The sequence below is a fragment of the Nematostella vectensis genome, chromosome 15 (assembly GCF_932526225.1).
Source record: "Nematostella vectensis chromosome 15, jaNemVect1.1, whole genome shotgun sequence".
In the NCBI taxonomy this organism is placed as follows: Eukaryota; Metazoa; Cnidaria; class Anthozoa; order Actiniaria; family Edwardsiidae; genus Nematostella; species Nematostella vectensis.
In genome coordinates this window covers 8,200,523-8,217,487 of record NC_064048.1, presented here as the reverse complement: position 1 = coordinate 8,217,487, position 16,965 = coordinate 8,200,523, and the positions used below count along the sequence as shown (strand labels likewise).

Below are 16,965 nucleotides of genomic sequence, written 5' to 3'. Positions count from 1 at the left end.
TGTCAACTAACTGAAATTCATGAATATTGTTAGATTTTACAAGTTTTGTGCACACTAGAAACAATTCTGCATTATTTTGGCCTAAAAGTGTGGTAAAGCAGCAGAAATGATAATGATTTGAATGTAATATGCTGGAATTGCATTGTTTCTATTATTTTGTGCCACTAATTTACTTTGCGTATTCTAGCGGAAAATTATGTGATCCTGTGCTTTGCAAGTGTGTACCAGAATTAAAACTAGCCACAATCATCTCCAGAAAACTAACCCAACAACCCCTTTCTAAATGCTCCGAAGCATTAAGCAGACTTAGGAGAAAAATTTGGTGACAGTTAGCTTATATGATGTCTTCAGATGAAAATCACCTCCATTCCCAACCCTGGATCTGTCTCTATGGGTGTGTTCATTAGAAATGAGGTATAGAGACATGAAAGCCCCACAGAAAATGTAGGTTAAAAAGACAGAATCATTTTCGAACATTAAAGATTATAGTTTTGATCAGGCATCCCATTTTAGACTGACAATGTTATGAAAATTACAAAATAAGGTAACTGAATGATCAATTGTCAATTACACCAACATGAACTCTCTTCTTTTGAACAGAAATTCTGTCCGCTTTACTAAAGGGTGCAACTAAGTTTACATGAACATTTCATCTTTATAAAAGAAAGTCTTTAAATGTACGGCATGTATGTTTATACCAAGCCAAAGAGAATACGGCAGAAATTGCTTTGTTTATTTGGCAGTATCCCCCCAAACTTTGCATCATGCACTGGATTTACGTAAAATAGCATGGTGTAAGATAGGTATAAAATGATTTATTATAGCATGCTTCAGAAAATTCCACTTGTCATGTATCTCAAGAGCAAACCCCCTGAAAAAATATCCCAGATATATAAGCCCATACCCATGTGCTCACTAGGCCAGTCCTTTTCATCGATTATCATTATTCGCAACTGCTAGCACCCCAACCAAAACGAAAAGGCAAGACGAAAATGGTTCACCGCAACCCTGCTTCTTGCTTGTTTTAGCCGGCTACCTTTCTTCTGTGACTTTAATGTATGCGAGTTACCTCCTCAAACACGCTATTAGGTACTGAACGTGATATTCCATGATACGGTAGTCACTTGCGAAAATGTTAGCAAAAACTAAATGGCGGGGTACCATGAGATACCCACGAGGTATTCGCTTGTTCAAAGCATCAAAATGATGACAAACTATTGTAGATTCTGTCGATGTATTTCCTTTTTTGCTGACACCGTCCGGACCTAACGAAAGTCCCAACTTTCTCAGATCGATCGGGCACACATGAGGGCGAAATTTTGAGTGACGTTAGCCATAAATCTTTAAATAAATATTTTCTCGCCACGATCGCACTGACACGGCAAAAAAGTCCGCGTTTTCTGTTCGGATAATGCGAGGGAAATTCGCAGAAAACGCAACAAAATCTTGGCATTTTCCTCGAATTATCCGATCGGAAAACGCGCATTTTCCTCGGCATCTTCCTAACAGTTTTCCAAGTTTGGAGTGCGTTTTCTTTCACGTTTTCCAGAATTGGGAAATTCAGGAAAATGCGAGTTTTCCAAGCGTTTTTCTTCTAAGGAAAACGGAAGGGAAACTCGCGTTTTACCAGACGGGAAATGTAAGTTTTCCTACTTGATCATTGTAGGATTATTCGAAGATAATGCGCGTTTTTCCTACAGGATTATTTTAGAAAATTCCAGTTTTCCCAGCATTTTCTCTATAGGATTATTCAAGATAATTCGAGTTTTCCCAGCATTTTGCCTACAGGATTATTCGAGTTTTCGAAGCATATTCTTCTCAGGATTATTCCTTCAGAATTCGGGTTTTCTCCGATTTTTCCCGCTGGATCATCAATCTTTTACCTTCCTCTCTCAGAGTTGTCTATGTATTTAAAGATAACCAACACATTATGTTAATAAAATACAAATTTATTTAACATGTCACATCGTATCGTAATTTTACATAGCACTAAATAGTTTCTTGTAAACGTTCCCTGCTTAAAATCCTATATACTTTAAATAAACAGCATGTCATTATAATCGTTCATATTAAATAACAACTTGTAATCGCTCTCAAATAAATAAGTATTTAAACTATTTTAACTCGCATAATACCCTGGAGACCAGAGGCTCCGAGAGTTTTTCGAGCGAAGCGAGATTTTTCGATTCTCCCGCCCCCTAGCATGCTGGGAAAAGCGGATATTCAGCCTCTGGAACCCCGGGTACTCGCATAAACAATTGGAACGTAAAAGAATACCTAATAACCCTCTCATTTCTAGTAACAATAATATAATTTTCATATAAAAGGTACTGTGCAATACAACTTCTACTTAGTAAAATCGCTGAGTTTCTCTAAAAACATTCGATAAAAAAATAACTAAATGAGCATTACTAAATAAATAAATGCCACAAGGTGAGGGTCAAAAAAGAAAGATCTTTTTTTAAATAGAACATATTGAACTTTTACAACTGCAGTGAGCACCTGTGTATAAGAACCTGTTGGCCTAAAATGTTCAAATTAGAACCCCATTTTTGTATAAGAATCTATTAGGCCAAGCATTTGGAGCAGGTTCATAATTTTAGAGATGAGGATGGTCAGGAAAAAAAAAGAAAAATAAGAAGACTCTTTTTACAATCTACATCAATAAGTCTGCCTGACAATGCTACCATAACTTCATATAAAAATAAGAATCTACTATAAGAGGAAGAGCCTATAGTAAATAGCCTAAAATATCACTGAGCACCTCTCATATAAGAATATGTTTAGGCTATAGTAACTCAGAAAAAAGTGGGTTCTTATTGTGGGTGTTTACTGTGGATGCATGGCAAGAAGGGCTGTATGAAATGCCATGAAATTCTAGATACTACTACTTGGGCTTTCCAGTGATCCAGCCATGGAGAGCCTCTATAATGTCTCCTGGTGCTTGCTTACTGACAATCCCAGAGTCTACAATTGAAGAAAACATGTCCCTTCATGCCTTACATCTAGTTGTTGATATAAAGATCCCAAGGTTTTCAAAGAACCAGCTGGATAACCCATCATCATGTTGCATCCTGGCTTTGCTTCTCTCTCCTCTGTGGCAAAAGACGCTTGGTGTTATTTGATTTCTACAATGAATACATAAATGGACATTGAAAATGTTAACTGTTTTTGTTATATAAGAGCTTATGCTCAGGGTAAGGAGACCATGATCCATGAGTGGGTGCAAATTCAACTATTTGAGATTATTAGGTGGTGTTTCCCGTCCCGATTTCTAGAAAAACAAAATTGTGGGTGGGTGGCATTTTATTTTATTGTCTGTATTTCTATTTTTTCTGCTAATATGTTTTTTTACATGACAATACATGTTTGGAAGACAACATAGTATATATCTACATTCTTCAGAGCATTTTGTTATCAAAAACTACTTATGTTTATTCTGTAATGTTTACAAGGCACTAGGTTACTTATAGTTTAGTTTAGCCTTTTAGTTAATCATAACACATATTTGTTTAAGTGGCCCCAAAAATGACACGGGCAGGGAGAGGAAACAAATTTTACTTGGCCCAGTCTGTACTTATTTGTTATGTCCAGATGCAATAATTTGAACGAATTAAAGTATTCAATCAAATACTTATTTATAATCAAAGACAATCGAATTATGTTCAATAATCAAATAGAATCTAATTATAAAAATTCTTCAGGAAATCGAACACATTCGAACGCTTGGTTGTAATTCGATTGTGTCGGTTATACCTTGGAGTACCAAGCACAGAGTAAATTGATCTTATGTAGTTTATGTCGTTGGGGCTTCAGTTTAATGGCGCCTATTCACCAAATCGACGTGCCTTAAGATAACGCGTCTAATAAACACACATAGAAAGGAGGAAACACTTTGTCCACATTTTCTAAATCTTAAACTTGAGTTGAAAAGCAAACTTACACATAACATTATCGAGATAAAGGCTATTTGGCTTTTTTACAACCTCATCATCTCAACGAGTGATTGTCTGAATGCCAAAACGCTCGTAATTAACCGATTGACTCCTGGCTATTTTTGAGCTGAATATACAAAAAACAGACTGAAAACAGATACCTCCCCCCTATTCAGAGTTTTATACAGCCCGTCAAAGTCAAACACAGCTGCACCTAGTCAGCGGTATCCAAGCTTTCCAACAGTGCTTTGCGGTCCCCACTTTTAATCCCTCGTCGTTGTGCTGAAGCCAGCACAAGTTGATGGTTGCTTGTATTTTTCATAAAAAAATACAGCTATGAGCATATTAGGAGAGTGTCTCAGGACATCATGAAGTCTTTTGGGGCATAATTGAGTGCTTTGCTTATGGATATTTGCAAGCAAAGGTGGATTCATGATGATTTTTTCTTGTTTGGCTTTGCCCTGATGAGAAAATAATTTTCTAATGAATCACCACAGCTCTCCTAAATGCTGTCTTTTCTGAAACCAAATTGATTCAAAAATTGTTTACACTATTTGGCTGAAGAGTAGTTGCCAACACCTTGGTTGGATGCATATCTTCAAGACCATTTATCCCTTAGACTGATGCCTGAGTATTTATGATTTTTTGGGTTGTGGGTACTTCCCAAAGCCGGTACAGGCCGGTTGAGGGGTCAATGTGTTTATCAGTGTTTCTACCAGAATACTCACCATTTCGACTTGAATTCTCCTTGAGCACGGGTAAAGGCCAGTTTCTATAGCTGTTGTAGAGAATTTTTCACAAAAACTCAGCTGAAACCCGCTATAAAGCTCACAAAGACTGATCCAACCGAGTTTTCTTTTGAATTTGAATTTTGCCTGGTTTCCACCCACTGGACCCAGTACTCGCGCCATGAATTCACAGGTAGCCCAAAGCCAGATCCCCTCAATAACTCCGCCAATTTGTTCGAGAGGATCTATTTTAGGCAAGGAACCGGCATCTTGCATCTTTTATTACTCGCGTTATCCTTCTCGGTAAACGCCGGGATAACGCGATGGATTTTTCCATAATTTCCCTACCAAGGAATATGCGAGAAAAATGCGACCAAACGCTGTTATTTTAAGTTACGGGGTTAATTTTTCATGCGTTTTCTAGACAGGAATTTTTTTTATATTACTTGCGTTATCCTCTCGGTAAACGCCGGGATAAAGCGATTGATTTTTCCAAATTTTCCTACCAAGGAATATGCGAGGAAAATGCGACCAAACGGGGTTATTATACGGGGTTAATTTTCCATGCGTTTTCTGGTCAGAAAATCTTTGGATTACTCGCGTTATCCTTCTCGGTAAACGCCGGGAAACACGATGGATTTTTCCAACATTTTCTTGCCAAGGAATATGCGAGGAAAATGCGACCAAACGGGGTTATTTTACGGGGTTAATTTTCCATGCGTTTTCTAGTCAGGAAAATCTTTGGACTACTCGCGTTATCCTCTCGATAAACGCCGGGAAAACGCGATCGATTTTTCCAAATTTTCCTACCAAGGAAAATGCGAGGAAAATGCGACCAAACGGGGTTAGTTTTTCCATGCGTTTTCTGTTAAGTAAAAGCTTTAGATTACTCGAGTTATCCTTCTAGGTAAACGCCGAGAAAACGCGATGGATTTTTCCAAATTTTCTTGCAAAGGAATATTCGAGGAAAATGCCTGGAATATCTCAGATTAACGGAGCCTGAAAATGTGAGATTATCTGATGTGGAAAATGCGAGGAAAACGCCATGGAAAATCTCTAATTTTACAAGGACGGGAAAATCCAAAGAATATTTAAGATTATTGCGGATTTTCTATACGTTTTCTCACTTAGAAAATTAATGAAAAACGGGGACTTTTTTGCCGTGTGATTCTCTTTACAAAATGGCGTCAGGCTTCCTCTAGCATGCAGTAAACGCAATAAATCACATGGGAGGAGTATTATTCGGCCGACAGAAGAACGTTTTCTGCGTGGCTGAGGCTATGGCCGCCTTTTTGCATAAACATGAGGTAAACTGATACCTCCAATTTTAGTTATGACCCTAACCGCTTATCCATCAATGTTTGTTTTAAAAACTGTCGTTTTACTTGTCTCTCGCTCAATTCCTTATTTGGACATCACATACCAATTAACTTGCTAGCAGTGCAGGGTAACCATATTTGGGAGTCCAGCTTCAATTATTCTTTTTTTTATCCTCCCAGTGTACGCCGAAAATTTTTATAGATTTTGTTAAGTTAAATCTCGATTTTTGCCCTCTCTAGCTATCAGCTTTATTCAGTAAAATCCAAATTTGCAATTTATTGGAAGCCTGTGCTTTCTGCTAAAGCATAGTAACTGCTCGTTCGCCATCTTGATTTTGCCATGTTATCCAGTGGTTAGCGATGAAATCCCATCTCTCGAGGCGCGATGACTTTAACCACGCTTACAAGGCATTCGGAAACCTAGGTATCACCGACAGAGCAAAAATATGGCAAGTTTTCACAAAATAAGGTACTTAGGTAATCTTGAATTTTTGCATAGAGGTTCATTATCTTATGTAAACCAACATATCCAAAAATTATTTTTTTCTAATGGATTTTTCTTCGTGATATGATGCTTGAAGTGCAATTTTCAAATGTTCAAAGTATGAATTCTCCTTGTTTTTAGGAAGAAGTCGGGCTCTGATCAGAAATTAAGCCAACTTTGCTCGCTATTATTTAAATTTCAAACCTTCTAAATTTCTTTAAAATTTGGATTTAAGCTTCTGGTCAGAGGAACTCCTTGTATGCGGAATCTTGAGCTTATACATTGAGAATGGGAAAATTTTATGTCATTTTTTTCCCTATGTCGGCATCACCCTCATCACCAGGTATTTTAGGTCGATTCATTCAAAATAGCAGACGAATGATAGGGGTCTAAAGAGGGCTGTTTCAAGTGACCTTAGGTAGCAGGTCAAATAATTCGGGCAGGTTTCATAGATTTAGATGGAAAGCTTTAAGCACGCGCGCACACTTATAAAAGGGACTTGCCTTAGGCAAGCTGTCATTCGGAATTTCACTTCACTATGTGCAGAACTCAGAATACACCTTTTGTTTTTCATTACCGAGAAATACGCATTCATTTTAGCCAAAATTACAAACATTTACGCCGATGTACTGTCATTTAAGCGAAAGTAAAATCATTCGAACTAAAAGGAAATACATTAACGAGCTTTACATAATTGAGTGCACACAATTGCATTTTCTTCACATTCATTTACACTATTCAAAAACCAGGAATAAAAAAACTATTTTCATTTGCGCGTTGATACATAACAATAACACAAACAAAATATCAATAATACAAGACCTCGCAATCAATACAGTAAACGAAATATTCAGACGAATTGCGCGGACCTCAATTTGGAGATAATATCCTAAATGATTTATTATTACTTAAACATATTTTACCCGTGCAGTTGAATCCATCACCGGTGAATCAATGGCTACATTTGCAAGTGTACGAGCCAGCGATGTTATCACAGGTAGCGTTAGCATGGCAACCGTGTAAACCCTTCGCGCATTCGTCAATATCTGTGAAAATACAATAAGTGGTAGCACCCGACACATCTTCATGGGAAATGTTAGGAAGTTAGTCAATCTTTCCTTTGTTGTTGTTACTTTTATTGTAATATAATGACAAACTATTATCCATAAACATAACCTCATAATTGACGTGATAAATTCAATAGCTAAAAATATTGCTGCGAAGACGCATGTGGTCGTGCTTAAAGAACGTTTAGAGCAAAGTGTGTATAGTGCAGTCAGACGATTTTCGCGGACCTCAATTTGTAGATTATATCCTAAATGATTCATTATTACTTAAACATATTTTACCCGTGCAGTTGAATCCATCACCGGTGAATCCATGGCTACATTTGCAAGTGTACGAGCCAGCGATGTTATCACAGGTAGCGTTGGTATGACAATTGTGTAAATTCGCGCATGCAATGAATATTTCGTTCACTGTATTGATTGCGAGTTCTCGTATTATTGGAATTTTATTTGTGCTATTGTTATGTATCAACGCACAAATGAAAATAGATTTTTCATTCCTGGTTGTCGAATAGTGTAAATGAATGGTAAGAAAATGCAATTGTGTGCACTCGATTATGCAAAGTTCGTTAATGTATTTCCTTTTAGTTCAAATGATTTTACTTTCGCTTAAATGAAAGTACATCGGCGTATTTTGGCTAAAATGAATGCGTATTTCTCGTTAATGAAAAGCAAAAGGTGTAGAAGAGCCAGAAAGCTATATTATATTTCAAAATTAGCCAGAAACACACCATTGAAGTGAACGCAATTTATTATTAGCCTTTTCTTAGAGAAAAACGAAAAATAACGGAGGATTAGACTGGTTTTGAAGTAATGAATTTTGCAAATTTGTTGTTTGTCAGCGCGCGCACCTGATTGACGCCATTAAAAATGCGCGGGCGCATTGTCTGATTTCTCAAAGACATATTCTGTTGTAGTCTTTAAAGAGAATTGACTCCAAACACTTTCCCTAATAAATTGCCGGATAATTCTTTAACATTATCTTTTACTTTAAATGTGTCGTAGTTTGTCGTACGACATTACTTTTTGCTCATTTTCTTCTGGCAGTTTAGGTCCGCACTCAATAAAGTCCATCTGTGAATGACAACGACTTGCGCGAGAGCTTGCGGAAAAGGGGGCGAAGCTATCCCTTAGATAGCGCGCGTTCGTGCTTAATGAGATTTTTCTAGTTCTAGTTTCTAAGAAATTTTAGTTTCTAACAGTCGTTTTCGTCTTCTTTTCCCAGAATTCATGCAACTGCACCGAGGAGTACATATGTAGAGTTAACTTTGCGGACAACACTCATCGCTGTGAATGCCAGAAAGGATCATCTTCAGGCGCATGCGCAAACGCCACACGCGGTAAGACCGCCAAAGCACATGTAATGATTACTGGGATACCTGTGGTAAGACCTCCAAATAATATGTAATGATTACTGGATACTTGTGGTAACACCGCCAAATCAAATTTAATGATTACTGGGATACTTGTGGTAAGACCGCCAAATCATATGTGCTGTCTTATTCACGTGTTGACTGCAATACCGAAAACAACTGTCATAACTTTGACCGATATTTTGATACATTCTTTATTCTTTCCCTAGTAAAATCGTGCGATTCAAGCCCTTGCAAAAACAATGCAACCTGCATCAACAAGGAGGACAACTCTGGCTACAACTGCACTTGTTCTGCTGGGTTTACAGGAAGTGACTGTGAAACTCAAGGTCAAAAAATATTAATCAATTAAAACGAATAAAAAATGCTTTGACTTTCGATCGGTACTTTTCTATTTCTTCAAAGTGATAACGTGTGATTCAAGTCATTGCAAAAACGGCGCAACTTGCGTTAATAAGGAAGAAAACGCTGGTTGCTGCACTTTGTTCGGCCGGGTTTACTAAAAAAGATTGTGAAACTCAAGAAAAATTGTTCTGAACAAGATAAACAGGAAAACAGATGCAAATCCTTTAGTATTGATGAACGGTGTTCTATTCTTTCGTAGTAAAACCATGTGATACAATTCCTTGCAAAAACAATGCAACCTGCACTAACAAGGACGACAACTCTAGCTACAACTGCACCTGTTCTACTGGGTTTACGGGAAGTGACTGCGAAACTCAAGGTAACAAAATATAAATCAAATAAAACGAAAAAAAAATTATTTTTAGCTTTTGATTGGTGCTTTTCTATTTATACAAAATTATAAAGTGTGACTCGAGTTCTTGCAAAAACAATGCACCCTGACTAAAAAGGACGACAATTCTGGCTACAACTGCACTTATGTTCTGCCGGGTGTGAAACTCAAGAAACTTGTTCTGAACTAGATAAGAACAGAAAAATGCAAATGCTTTAGTATTGATGAGGTATTCTATTCCTTCGTAGTGAAACCATGTGATTCAAGTCCTTGCAAAAACAATGCAACCTGCATTAACGACAAAGATAACTCTGGCTACAACTGCACTTGTTCTGCTGGGTTTACGGGAAGTGATTGTGAAACTCAAGGTAGCAAAATTTAAATCAAAATAAACGAAAAATAAAACTGCTTTAACATTTGATCGGTGCTTTTATATTCATTCATAGTTAAGCCGTGTGATTCAAGTCCTTGCAAAAACAATGCAACCTGCACTAACAAGGAGGACAACTCTGGCTACAACTGCACTTGTTCTGCTGGGTTTACCGGAAATGACTGTATAACTCAAGGTAGCTATTATATGAAAAAATAAAGATATGAATAAAATAAACAAAACTGCTTTAGCTTTTTATTGGCGCTTTTCTATTTCTACAAAATTATAAATTTATAAACTCCACCCGTGGTAAAACGCCAAAGCACGTGTAATTATTACTGGGATACTTGGGTAAAATCGCTAAAGCATATATGCTTAAAGGCCTATAAGCAACCAAGCCTACATTAGATCGAGGCTCTATTTTAGCTCGGCGCTAAAATAAAAAGTCTACAAATTGTTTCAAACAAACCTCTTCTATTGTGGTTAAAATCGCGTTAAAATCGTCAATATGCGGCTCAAAGTTTAAATAGTTATTACTTTATTGTTTACAACAGTACCTGGAAAATAATTTTAAGATTTATCTATATGCTGGCATTTATGCGATGTTATATGAAAGAGGTTTTATCACCTCGAGCCGAAGGCCGAAGGTCACGAAAAATTGAAGTATGTAAAATGGTTCATGAAACTTGTATTAAGCATTCACTGACGTCCAGGAACAATACAGAATTCCTTTTCCATTTTATGAGTATATTTAACACAAGATAAGGACAATCTTCGCTTTTGTCCTTCGCATTTTGCGTTCGTGTCGATGCAACTCGAAAATGCAAGAGGAACAAACAGAATGTAGAAGTTTTGCCGTGAGTCGAATTTGCAAATCATAGCAATGAAATATATACTTCCTATGTGTTCGACTTCTCGTTTCGTGGTTATTAACCTACAGTTTTAATTACAGGTAATAGTACTTATTAGTGATAAAACAAAGAATAGGTTCGAGTTTGAGTGATCGAGTGGAATAAACTAACATCTTTCCCGAGGTCATCAATCTTTATTTGCCAATGATCTTTATCCTGAAGCACGCATTGCTTGGTCATTTCTTCGTTACGTTATGTTCTTGTCTTCCTAAATAATGTGGAAATAGTGGCTGAAAAGCTTTCTTCACCGGCAAAAAACAAGATAAAACACGCACCTTGAGTGTCGGTAGTGAATAATAATGCGTATTACAGTCCTCCAATTAAATCGCCCGCAAGACAATGGCGCTATTTTAAAACAACAACAATCTTAAGCCCCCCCTCCGGGAAAATTGCTATAACTTCTGAACCATAGAGACGAAGTTGGTGACTTTTCCTAAAATCTATCTGCGGACGTGACATGTCGAGGAAACGCTCCATGTTACCATGGCAACCGTTTTTTTACACATAGGTTTTCCAAAAAACTTAAAAGTAGTGGATTTTTAATATTTTGGTCCTGCTTTACAGATTTCAATGCCTCATTTGACATTATAAGTTTGTTTAGGATACAAGTCTCACAATAGCACTAGAAACGCCGTTGTTAAAAATGTCACTAGATTTACTAGATGACACTTTAAAAGCTAATATTATGCATTTATCATTACTGTGATACATTTACATGAATGCAAATACTTTTTTTGCAATAATAACAGACTTATTTTCTTTTGCAAAAATCATTAGAATCGAAGATGGAAAATTCTTTCCAAAAAATTGATTATAAACGTTTTTTTTTTGCCTTTTTGTATTGTAAAGCCGTTAAAGGCTTATTTTGACATATCTAAATGATGTGAAAGGATTTCAACGCGATATGTGATAATTTAGGCAATATTTGAAAGAATATCAAGACATTGTATTATTGATTCGACCACACCCAAAATAGGGAGTAATGATTTTTTGCATGCTGGCGATTATTGTCTGTAATTTTGATGGTCATAGCCTGAGCCGTTCTTGAAAAACGGAGGAGCACCCCCCCCCGTGAAGTAAAAAATGAATCATTCGTATATTATCTCAAAATTGAGCTTCCGTGCAGTGAGTCTGACTGCACTATTCATACTTTGCTTAAAACAGTTTTTATCCACGACCACATGCGTCTTTGCAGTGGCATTTTTAACCATTGAATTTATCACGCCAATCATGAGGTTTTGTTTTTGGATATTCATTTGTCATTTTATTTCTAAAAACAGTAATAAAGGAAAGACTGACTCACTCCCTAACATTTCCCATGAAGATGTGTCGGGTGCTACCACTTATTGTATTTTCACAGATATTGACGAATGCGCGAAGGGTTTACACGGTTGCCATGCTAACGCTACATGTGATAATATCGCTGGCTCGTACACTTGCAAATGTAGCCATGGATTCACCGGTGATGGATTCAACTGCACGGGTAAAATATGTTTAAGTAATAATGAATCATTTAGGATATAATCTCAAAATTGAGGTCCGCGCAATTCGTCTGACTGCACTATACATATTTTGCTCTAAACATCTTTTAAGCACGACAACATGCGTCTTTGCAACAGTATTTTTAGCTGTAGAATTTATCACTTCAATTATGAGGTTATGTTTATGGATAATAGTTTGTCATTATATTACAATAAAATTAACAACAACAAAGGAAATATTGATTAACTTCCTAACTTTTCCCATGAAGATGTGTCGGGTACTACCACTTATTGTATTTTCACAGATATTGACGAATGCGCGAAGGGTTTACACGGTTGCCATGCTAACGCTACATGTGATAACATCGCTGGCTCGTACACTTGCAAATGTAGCCATGGATTCACCGGTGATGGATTCAACTGCACGGGTAAAATATGTTTAAGTAATAAGAATCATTAGGATATTATCTCAAAATTGAGGTTCGCGGAATGCATCTGGTCTGTGCAGTGGTATTTTTAACAATTGAATTTAGCACACGCCAATTATCAGGCCTGTAGCCAGAATTAAAAAAAAATACCTAGGCAAAGCTAGAAGCTGGATGATAAATCCAACAAAAGCAGGTGTTTTATCTCATACTTTTCACACTAAACATCAAAATTTTACCAAGGCGAGTGTCTCACTTGCCTCATTCTGGCTACGGCACTGATTATGAGGTTGTGTTTTTGGATTATAATTTGTCATTTTATTACAACAAAAAATTAACAACAATAAAGGAAAGACTGACTAAATTCCTAACATTTCCCATTAAGATGTGTCGGGTACTACTTATTGTATTTTCACAGATATTGACGAATGCGCTAGGGGTTTACACAGTTGCCATACCAACGCTACCTGTGATAACATCGCTGGCTCGTACACATGCAAATGCAGTCCTGGATTCACCGGTGATGGATTTAACTGCACGGGTAAAATATGCTTAAGTAAAAATAAATCATATTAGGATATTAACTCAAAATTGAGCTTGCGTCTGACCTGCACTATACACACTTTGCTCAAAACAGTTTTTAATCACGACGCCATTCATCAAATCACTTTTAGTGCTGCCAGAATCTTATATTGATAACCCAGAATATCAATAGAAACAGAAATATTGTGTAGACGTCTTTTTTAATTAACTGCGTTTCGTTGAGACCGTATTTGAACGCTTCATACCTTTGTACATAGACTCAGTTTATCTAAGATCCAAATCTTCCAGTTGATACCTCATCAGATGCTTATTACAAAACCTTACGTCATTCTGTCTGGTTTTAGATATTGATGAATGCGGTGGAGGGTCCCATGGTTGCCATAGAAACGCTCTCTGTATCAACACACCGGGTTCGTTCATCTGCAGGTGTAAAAATGGTTACCTTGAAAACGGATCAAACTGCATCGGTATGTCTACCTGCCTGTCTGCCTTTTCGTCTGTCTGTGTTAAGCCTGACTTCTGAACATTGTCATTTCAGCGGCCTCTTCGTGCAGCGCCATCAAAAGCGCCTCTCCCAAGTCCTCCAGCGGCACGTACACCATCGACCCTGACGGTCCGGGGGGTCAACCAGCGTTCAAAGTGTACTGCAACATGACTGCTAATGGAGGGGTGGGGGTGACGGTGATCAGTCATGATAGCGAGTCCCGTACCTATGTCCAGAATGGCCTCTCGCCTCCCGGATCATACTCCCGTCACGTTAGTTACTATAATGCAACCTGGGATCAACTGAAAAACCTCACAGATGTCTCCACCCACTGCGAGCAGTACATACAGTGGGATTGCTACGAGACGATGTTCATTGCACATGGTTACGCATGGTGGGTGTCACGTAACAATGCCAAGATGACGTACTGGGGAGGTGCTACTCCCGGGAGTAACAAGTGCGCATGTGGGATGACGTCATCGTGTGCTAGCCCGTCTAATGGATGTAACTGCGACAGCAATGACATGACATGGCGCAGTGACGGAGGTCTGCTGACGGACAAGACGGCTCTGCCCGTACGCGAGATGAGGTTCGGCGATTTTGACAGCTCATACGAGGAAGGATATCACACCCTTGGCAAGCTTAAGTGCTATGGGATATCGCAGGCTTAGAGAGCGGTGTAATCGGCTAATCTTGTGCTCATTACACAAACTAGCCTACTTGTAGGCTTTGATAGTTTTTCCGGCACGAAAACCACACGGCTGCCATCTTGATAAACGTGCTCCGCAGGGGGAGGGGGAGAAAAAATGCGCGGGGAAGGGGGAGGGGGAGAGGGGGAAAAGAACGCCTACAGGATGTCTCGCCTTTTTCGTTTATAAATTTCAAACTTCGTCCGTATAATGACGAAGCGAGTTGGCTTATGACCTCCCATCACTCATCACTCCATAGCTTTATCACATTCGCGCTTTCAGTGCTGATTAAACGTAGCGATCACCGAGGAAGCGATCCAAAAAGCTCTAAACATTCTTCGTTCAAAAGGCAAATCCGTTATTTTAAGACGAGCATAGCATTCATTTGCGAATTCAACCGAACCAAGTAGATATTACTTATATTGACCGAGCGCGAGGTCCGTACTAAGAAATCTCAGCCCGCAGGCTTTTTGTACAGACCGACGCCGCAGGCCGAAGACAAAGATGTGATGGCTGTGTTCCCGAAAGGGTTCTGTAGAAGCATGATTTTTACCGTTTCTGAGATTGAATCTCGAGAGAAACATCGCACAAACTCTCCCGTTTTAAGTAATATGCTCACTAAGAGCAGACTAGTGGTATTCTTGAAGATTTAGGAACAGCCGGCGTTTATCTACTGTTCGGCTACGGTTCGTTATTTCTATTCTTGTTTGTGAGTGCGACTTTTAATTCGAAATAAAACGTATGTGTTTTTCTAATAATCGTTCCGCGCGGCTTGCAGACCCGCTCCGTTAAGTTTGTTGCACAAAGCACAGAAACCCAAATCCCTCACCAACACCCGGCGAGGGATTTCTTGTCGTAATATTATTGTGTTCTTGCAGACTCTGTATAAGTTTTACCACGACGGCCTCGGCAAAGCGTACAACAGTCGTTTGCAAGTAATTCATCATTCTTAGGTGTTATTTTTACGTTTTAGGGGAGGTTTTAGCTACATCTTGCATTATTTACCTTTGTGCAGCGCTAAGATTTTAGCTCTATCTACGTGAGTTTGTTTTTTTTTGAATTCGAGAATCAAATCTGATAATCGACAACGATTATGTGACATGTTTTTTAGCTGTCAACTTTCTGTCACGTGTTATATTGGGGGCGTTGAACGAAAAAGGCGAGACATCCTGTAGGCGTTCTTTTCCCCCTCTCCCCCTCCCCCGCGCATTTTTTGTCCCCCTCCCCCTGCGGAGCGCGTTATCCAAGATGGCGGCCGTATGGTTTTTGTGCCGGAAAAACTATCAAAGCCTACAAGAAGGCTAGAGACAAACAACAAACTGAGTGTGATCGATAAGCACCCATGCGGCCAATTATGGATTTGTTAGCGACTACTTTAATCTTATTCACCATCTATTCTTCACCATTTTTTCTTTGTTAATGTTTATTTATTTGAGCTTGTTGGTTTGATACCAACCCAGTTTTGGCACCCAAACCTGAACATCTCTTTATCAGAGGCCGTTTTTTGTTTGGTTCATAGTTAGGTTTCATGTCAATGAGTTTTATTATATGCCAACAACCACTTCCGGTAGAATGGCGCACGCTGATTGGCTGTTGAGCGGTCCGGATCCTGCTGTAACGACCGCGGTCGTTACAAAAAAATTCCGGACTGACGACTCACTCGAGAAAATCAACAACAAGGTTGTTCTTTTTTCTACACGGTAATAGCAATTTGTTGTCGCTTTTGTGCAACGGTGAGTGTTAATATTTATATTCAGACAGTGAGTTTTATTATGTAAATGTAAGCTTACTTAATTTTTTTTCCTCAATATAATTTCAACTTTGTTTACCTTTACAGCTGCATCTGACAGTTTCGCTGATGTTCGCGATGAACATTCAGTGAAATCCAGTTCGTATTTCCACACAATGCTTTTAATAATCACAAAATGGAGAACTTCTAATAAAGACATCCTCTGAATTTTTACCAGCAATTTTGTGAGATAACTTAGTCCAAATTGATCGTCGCTTTCCACTCGAATTGATCTTTGATATTTTCTTTCACATGTATTCTCCACAGACAGTAAGATATATTCACTAAAATACTTCTCTTGAATAAAGATACATTATGCAGGTAAATTCCTCGAGTGATTTGCCTTTATTCCCCGTATAAAGAGAAGATTTGCTACCTTTTTTATCGCAAATAAAATTTCAGCAAACTTGAAATTGTCGCGCGCGTTGCGATCATTATGGCGGGAAATTGTCATAATACAGGGAGTTTGAAGACGATTTTCCGTAAAGCCAACTAATCTAAATAAAATAACATAAAAGAAATGATGTTTTCATGTGGAGGTCGGTTAAATCGGCGTAAAAAGAAATTTTCGATGTTCATTTTACAAATCGACTCGGGGATTTCGGTTATTTCGAGCTTTGGGGTTGAGCAC

At 38.2% G+C, this 16,965-nt stretch overlaps 1 protein-coding gene and 2 long non-coding RNA genes across 4 annotated transcripts; 1 reads left to right on the top strand and 2 right to left on the bottom strand.

Annotated features, from left to right (window-relative positions):
* Positions 1 to 1,931: 1,931 nt before the first annotated feature.
* Positions 1,932 to 4,780, bottom strand: LOC125560708. The gene is made up of 2 exons (XR_007306811.1): positions 4,664 to 4,780; positions 1,932 to 3,128 (listed from the first exon to the last, which is right to left on the bottom strand). It is a non-coding gene; the product is annotated as an uncharacterized LOC125560708 (long non-coding RNA).
* A 2,563-nt stretch (positions 4,781 to 7,343) lies between these two features.
* Positions 7,344 to 7,909, bottom strand: LOC125560707. The gene is made up of 2 exons (XR_007306810.1): positions 7,816 to 7,909; positions 7,344 to 7,512 (listed from the first exon to the last, which is right to left on the bottom strand). It is a non-coding gene; the product is annotated as an uncharacterized LOC125560707 (long non-coding RNA).
* LOC5499672 (neurogenic locus Notch protein) lies at positions 7,711 to 14,616 on the top strand. Of its 2 annotated transcripts, XM_048722979.1 has the most exons (11): positions 7,713 to 7,889; positions 8,759 to 8,873; positions 9,116 to 9,235; positions 9,511 to 9,630; positions 9,891 to 10,010; positions 10,089 to 10,208; positions 12,284 to 12,406; positions 12,710 to 12,832; positions 13,248 to 13,370; positions 13,717 to 13,839; positions 13,911 to 14,616. In XM_048722979.1, exons 1-11 carry the CDS (start codon positions 7,878 to 7,880, stop codon positions 14,525 to 14,527), a joined length of 1,716 nt encoding a protein of 571 aa, XP_048578936.1. In that variant the 5' UTR covers positions 7,713 to 7,877; the 3' UTR covers positions 14,528 to 14,616. The 2 variants fall into 2 exon arrangements, with proteins under 2 accessions (XP_048578937.1, XP_048578936.1); XM_048722980.1 differs by lacking the exon at positions 12,710 to 12,832 and having other exon boundaries at positions 7,711 to 7,889.
* The last annotated feature ends 2,349 nt before the right edge of the window (positions 14,617 to 16,965 follow it).

Bases quoted from the DNA above. Each gene is read 5' to 3' on its own strand.
- LOC5499672 (XM_048722979.1), top strand. The intron at 9,236-9,510 runs GTCAAAAAATAT...ATTCTTTCGTAG, and splicing joins AAGTGACTGTGAAACTCAAG to TAAAACCATGTGATACAATT. The intron at 12,407-12,709 runs GTAAAATATGTT...GTATTTTCACAG, and splicing joins TGATGGATTCAACTGCACGG to ATATTGACGAATGCGCGAAG.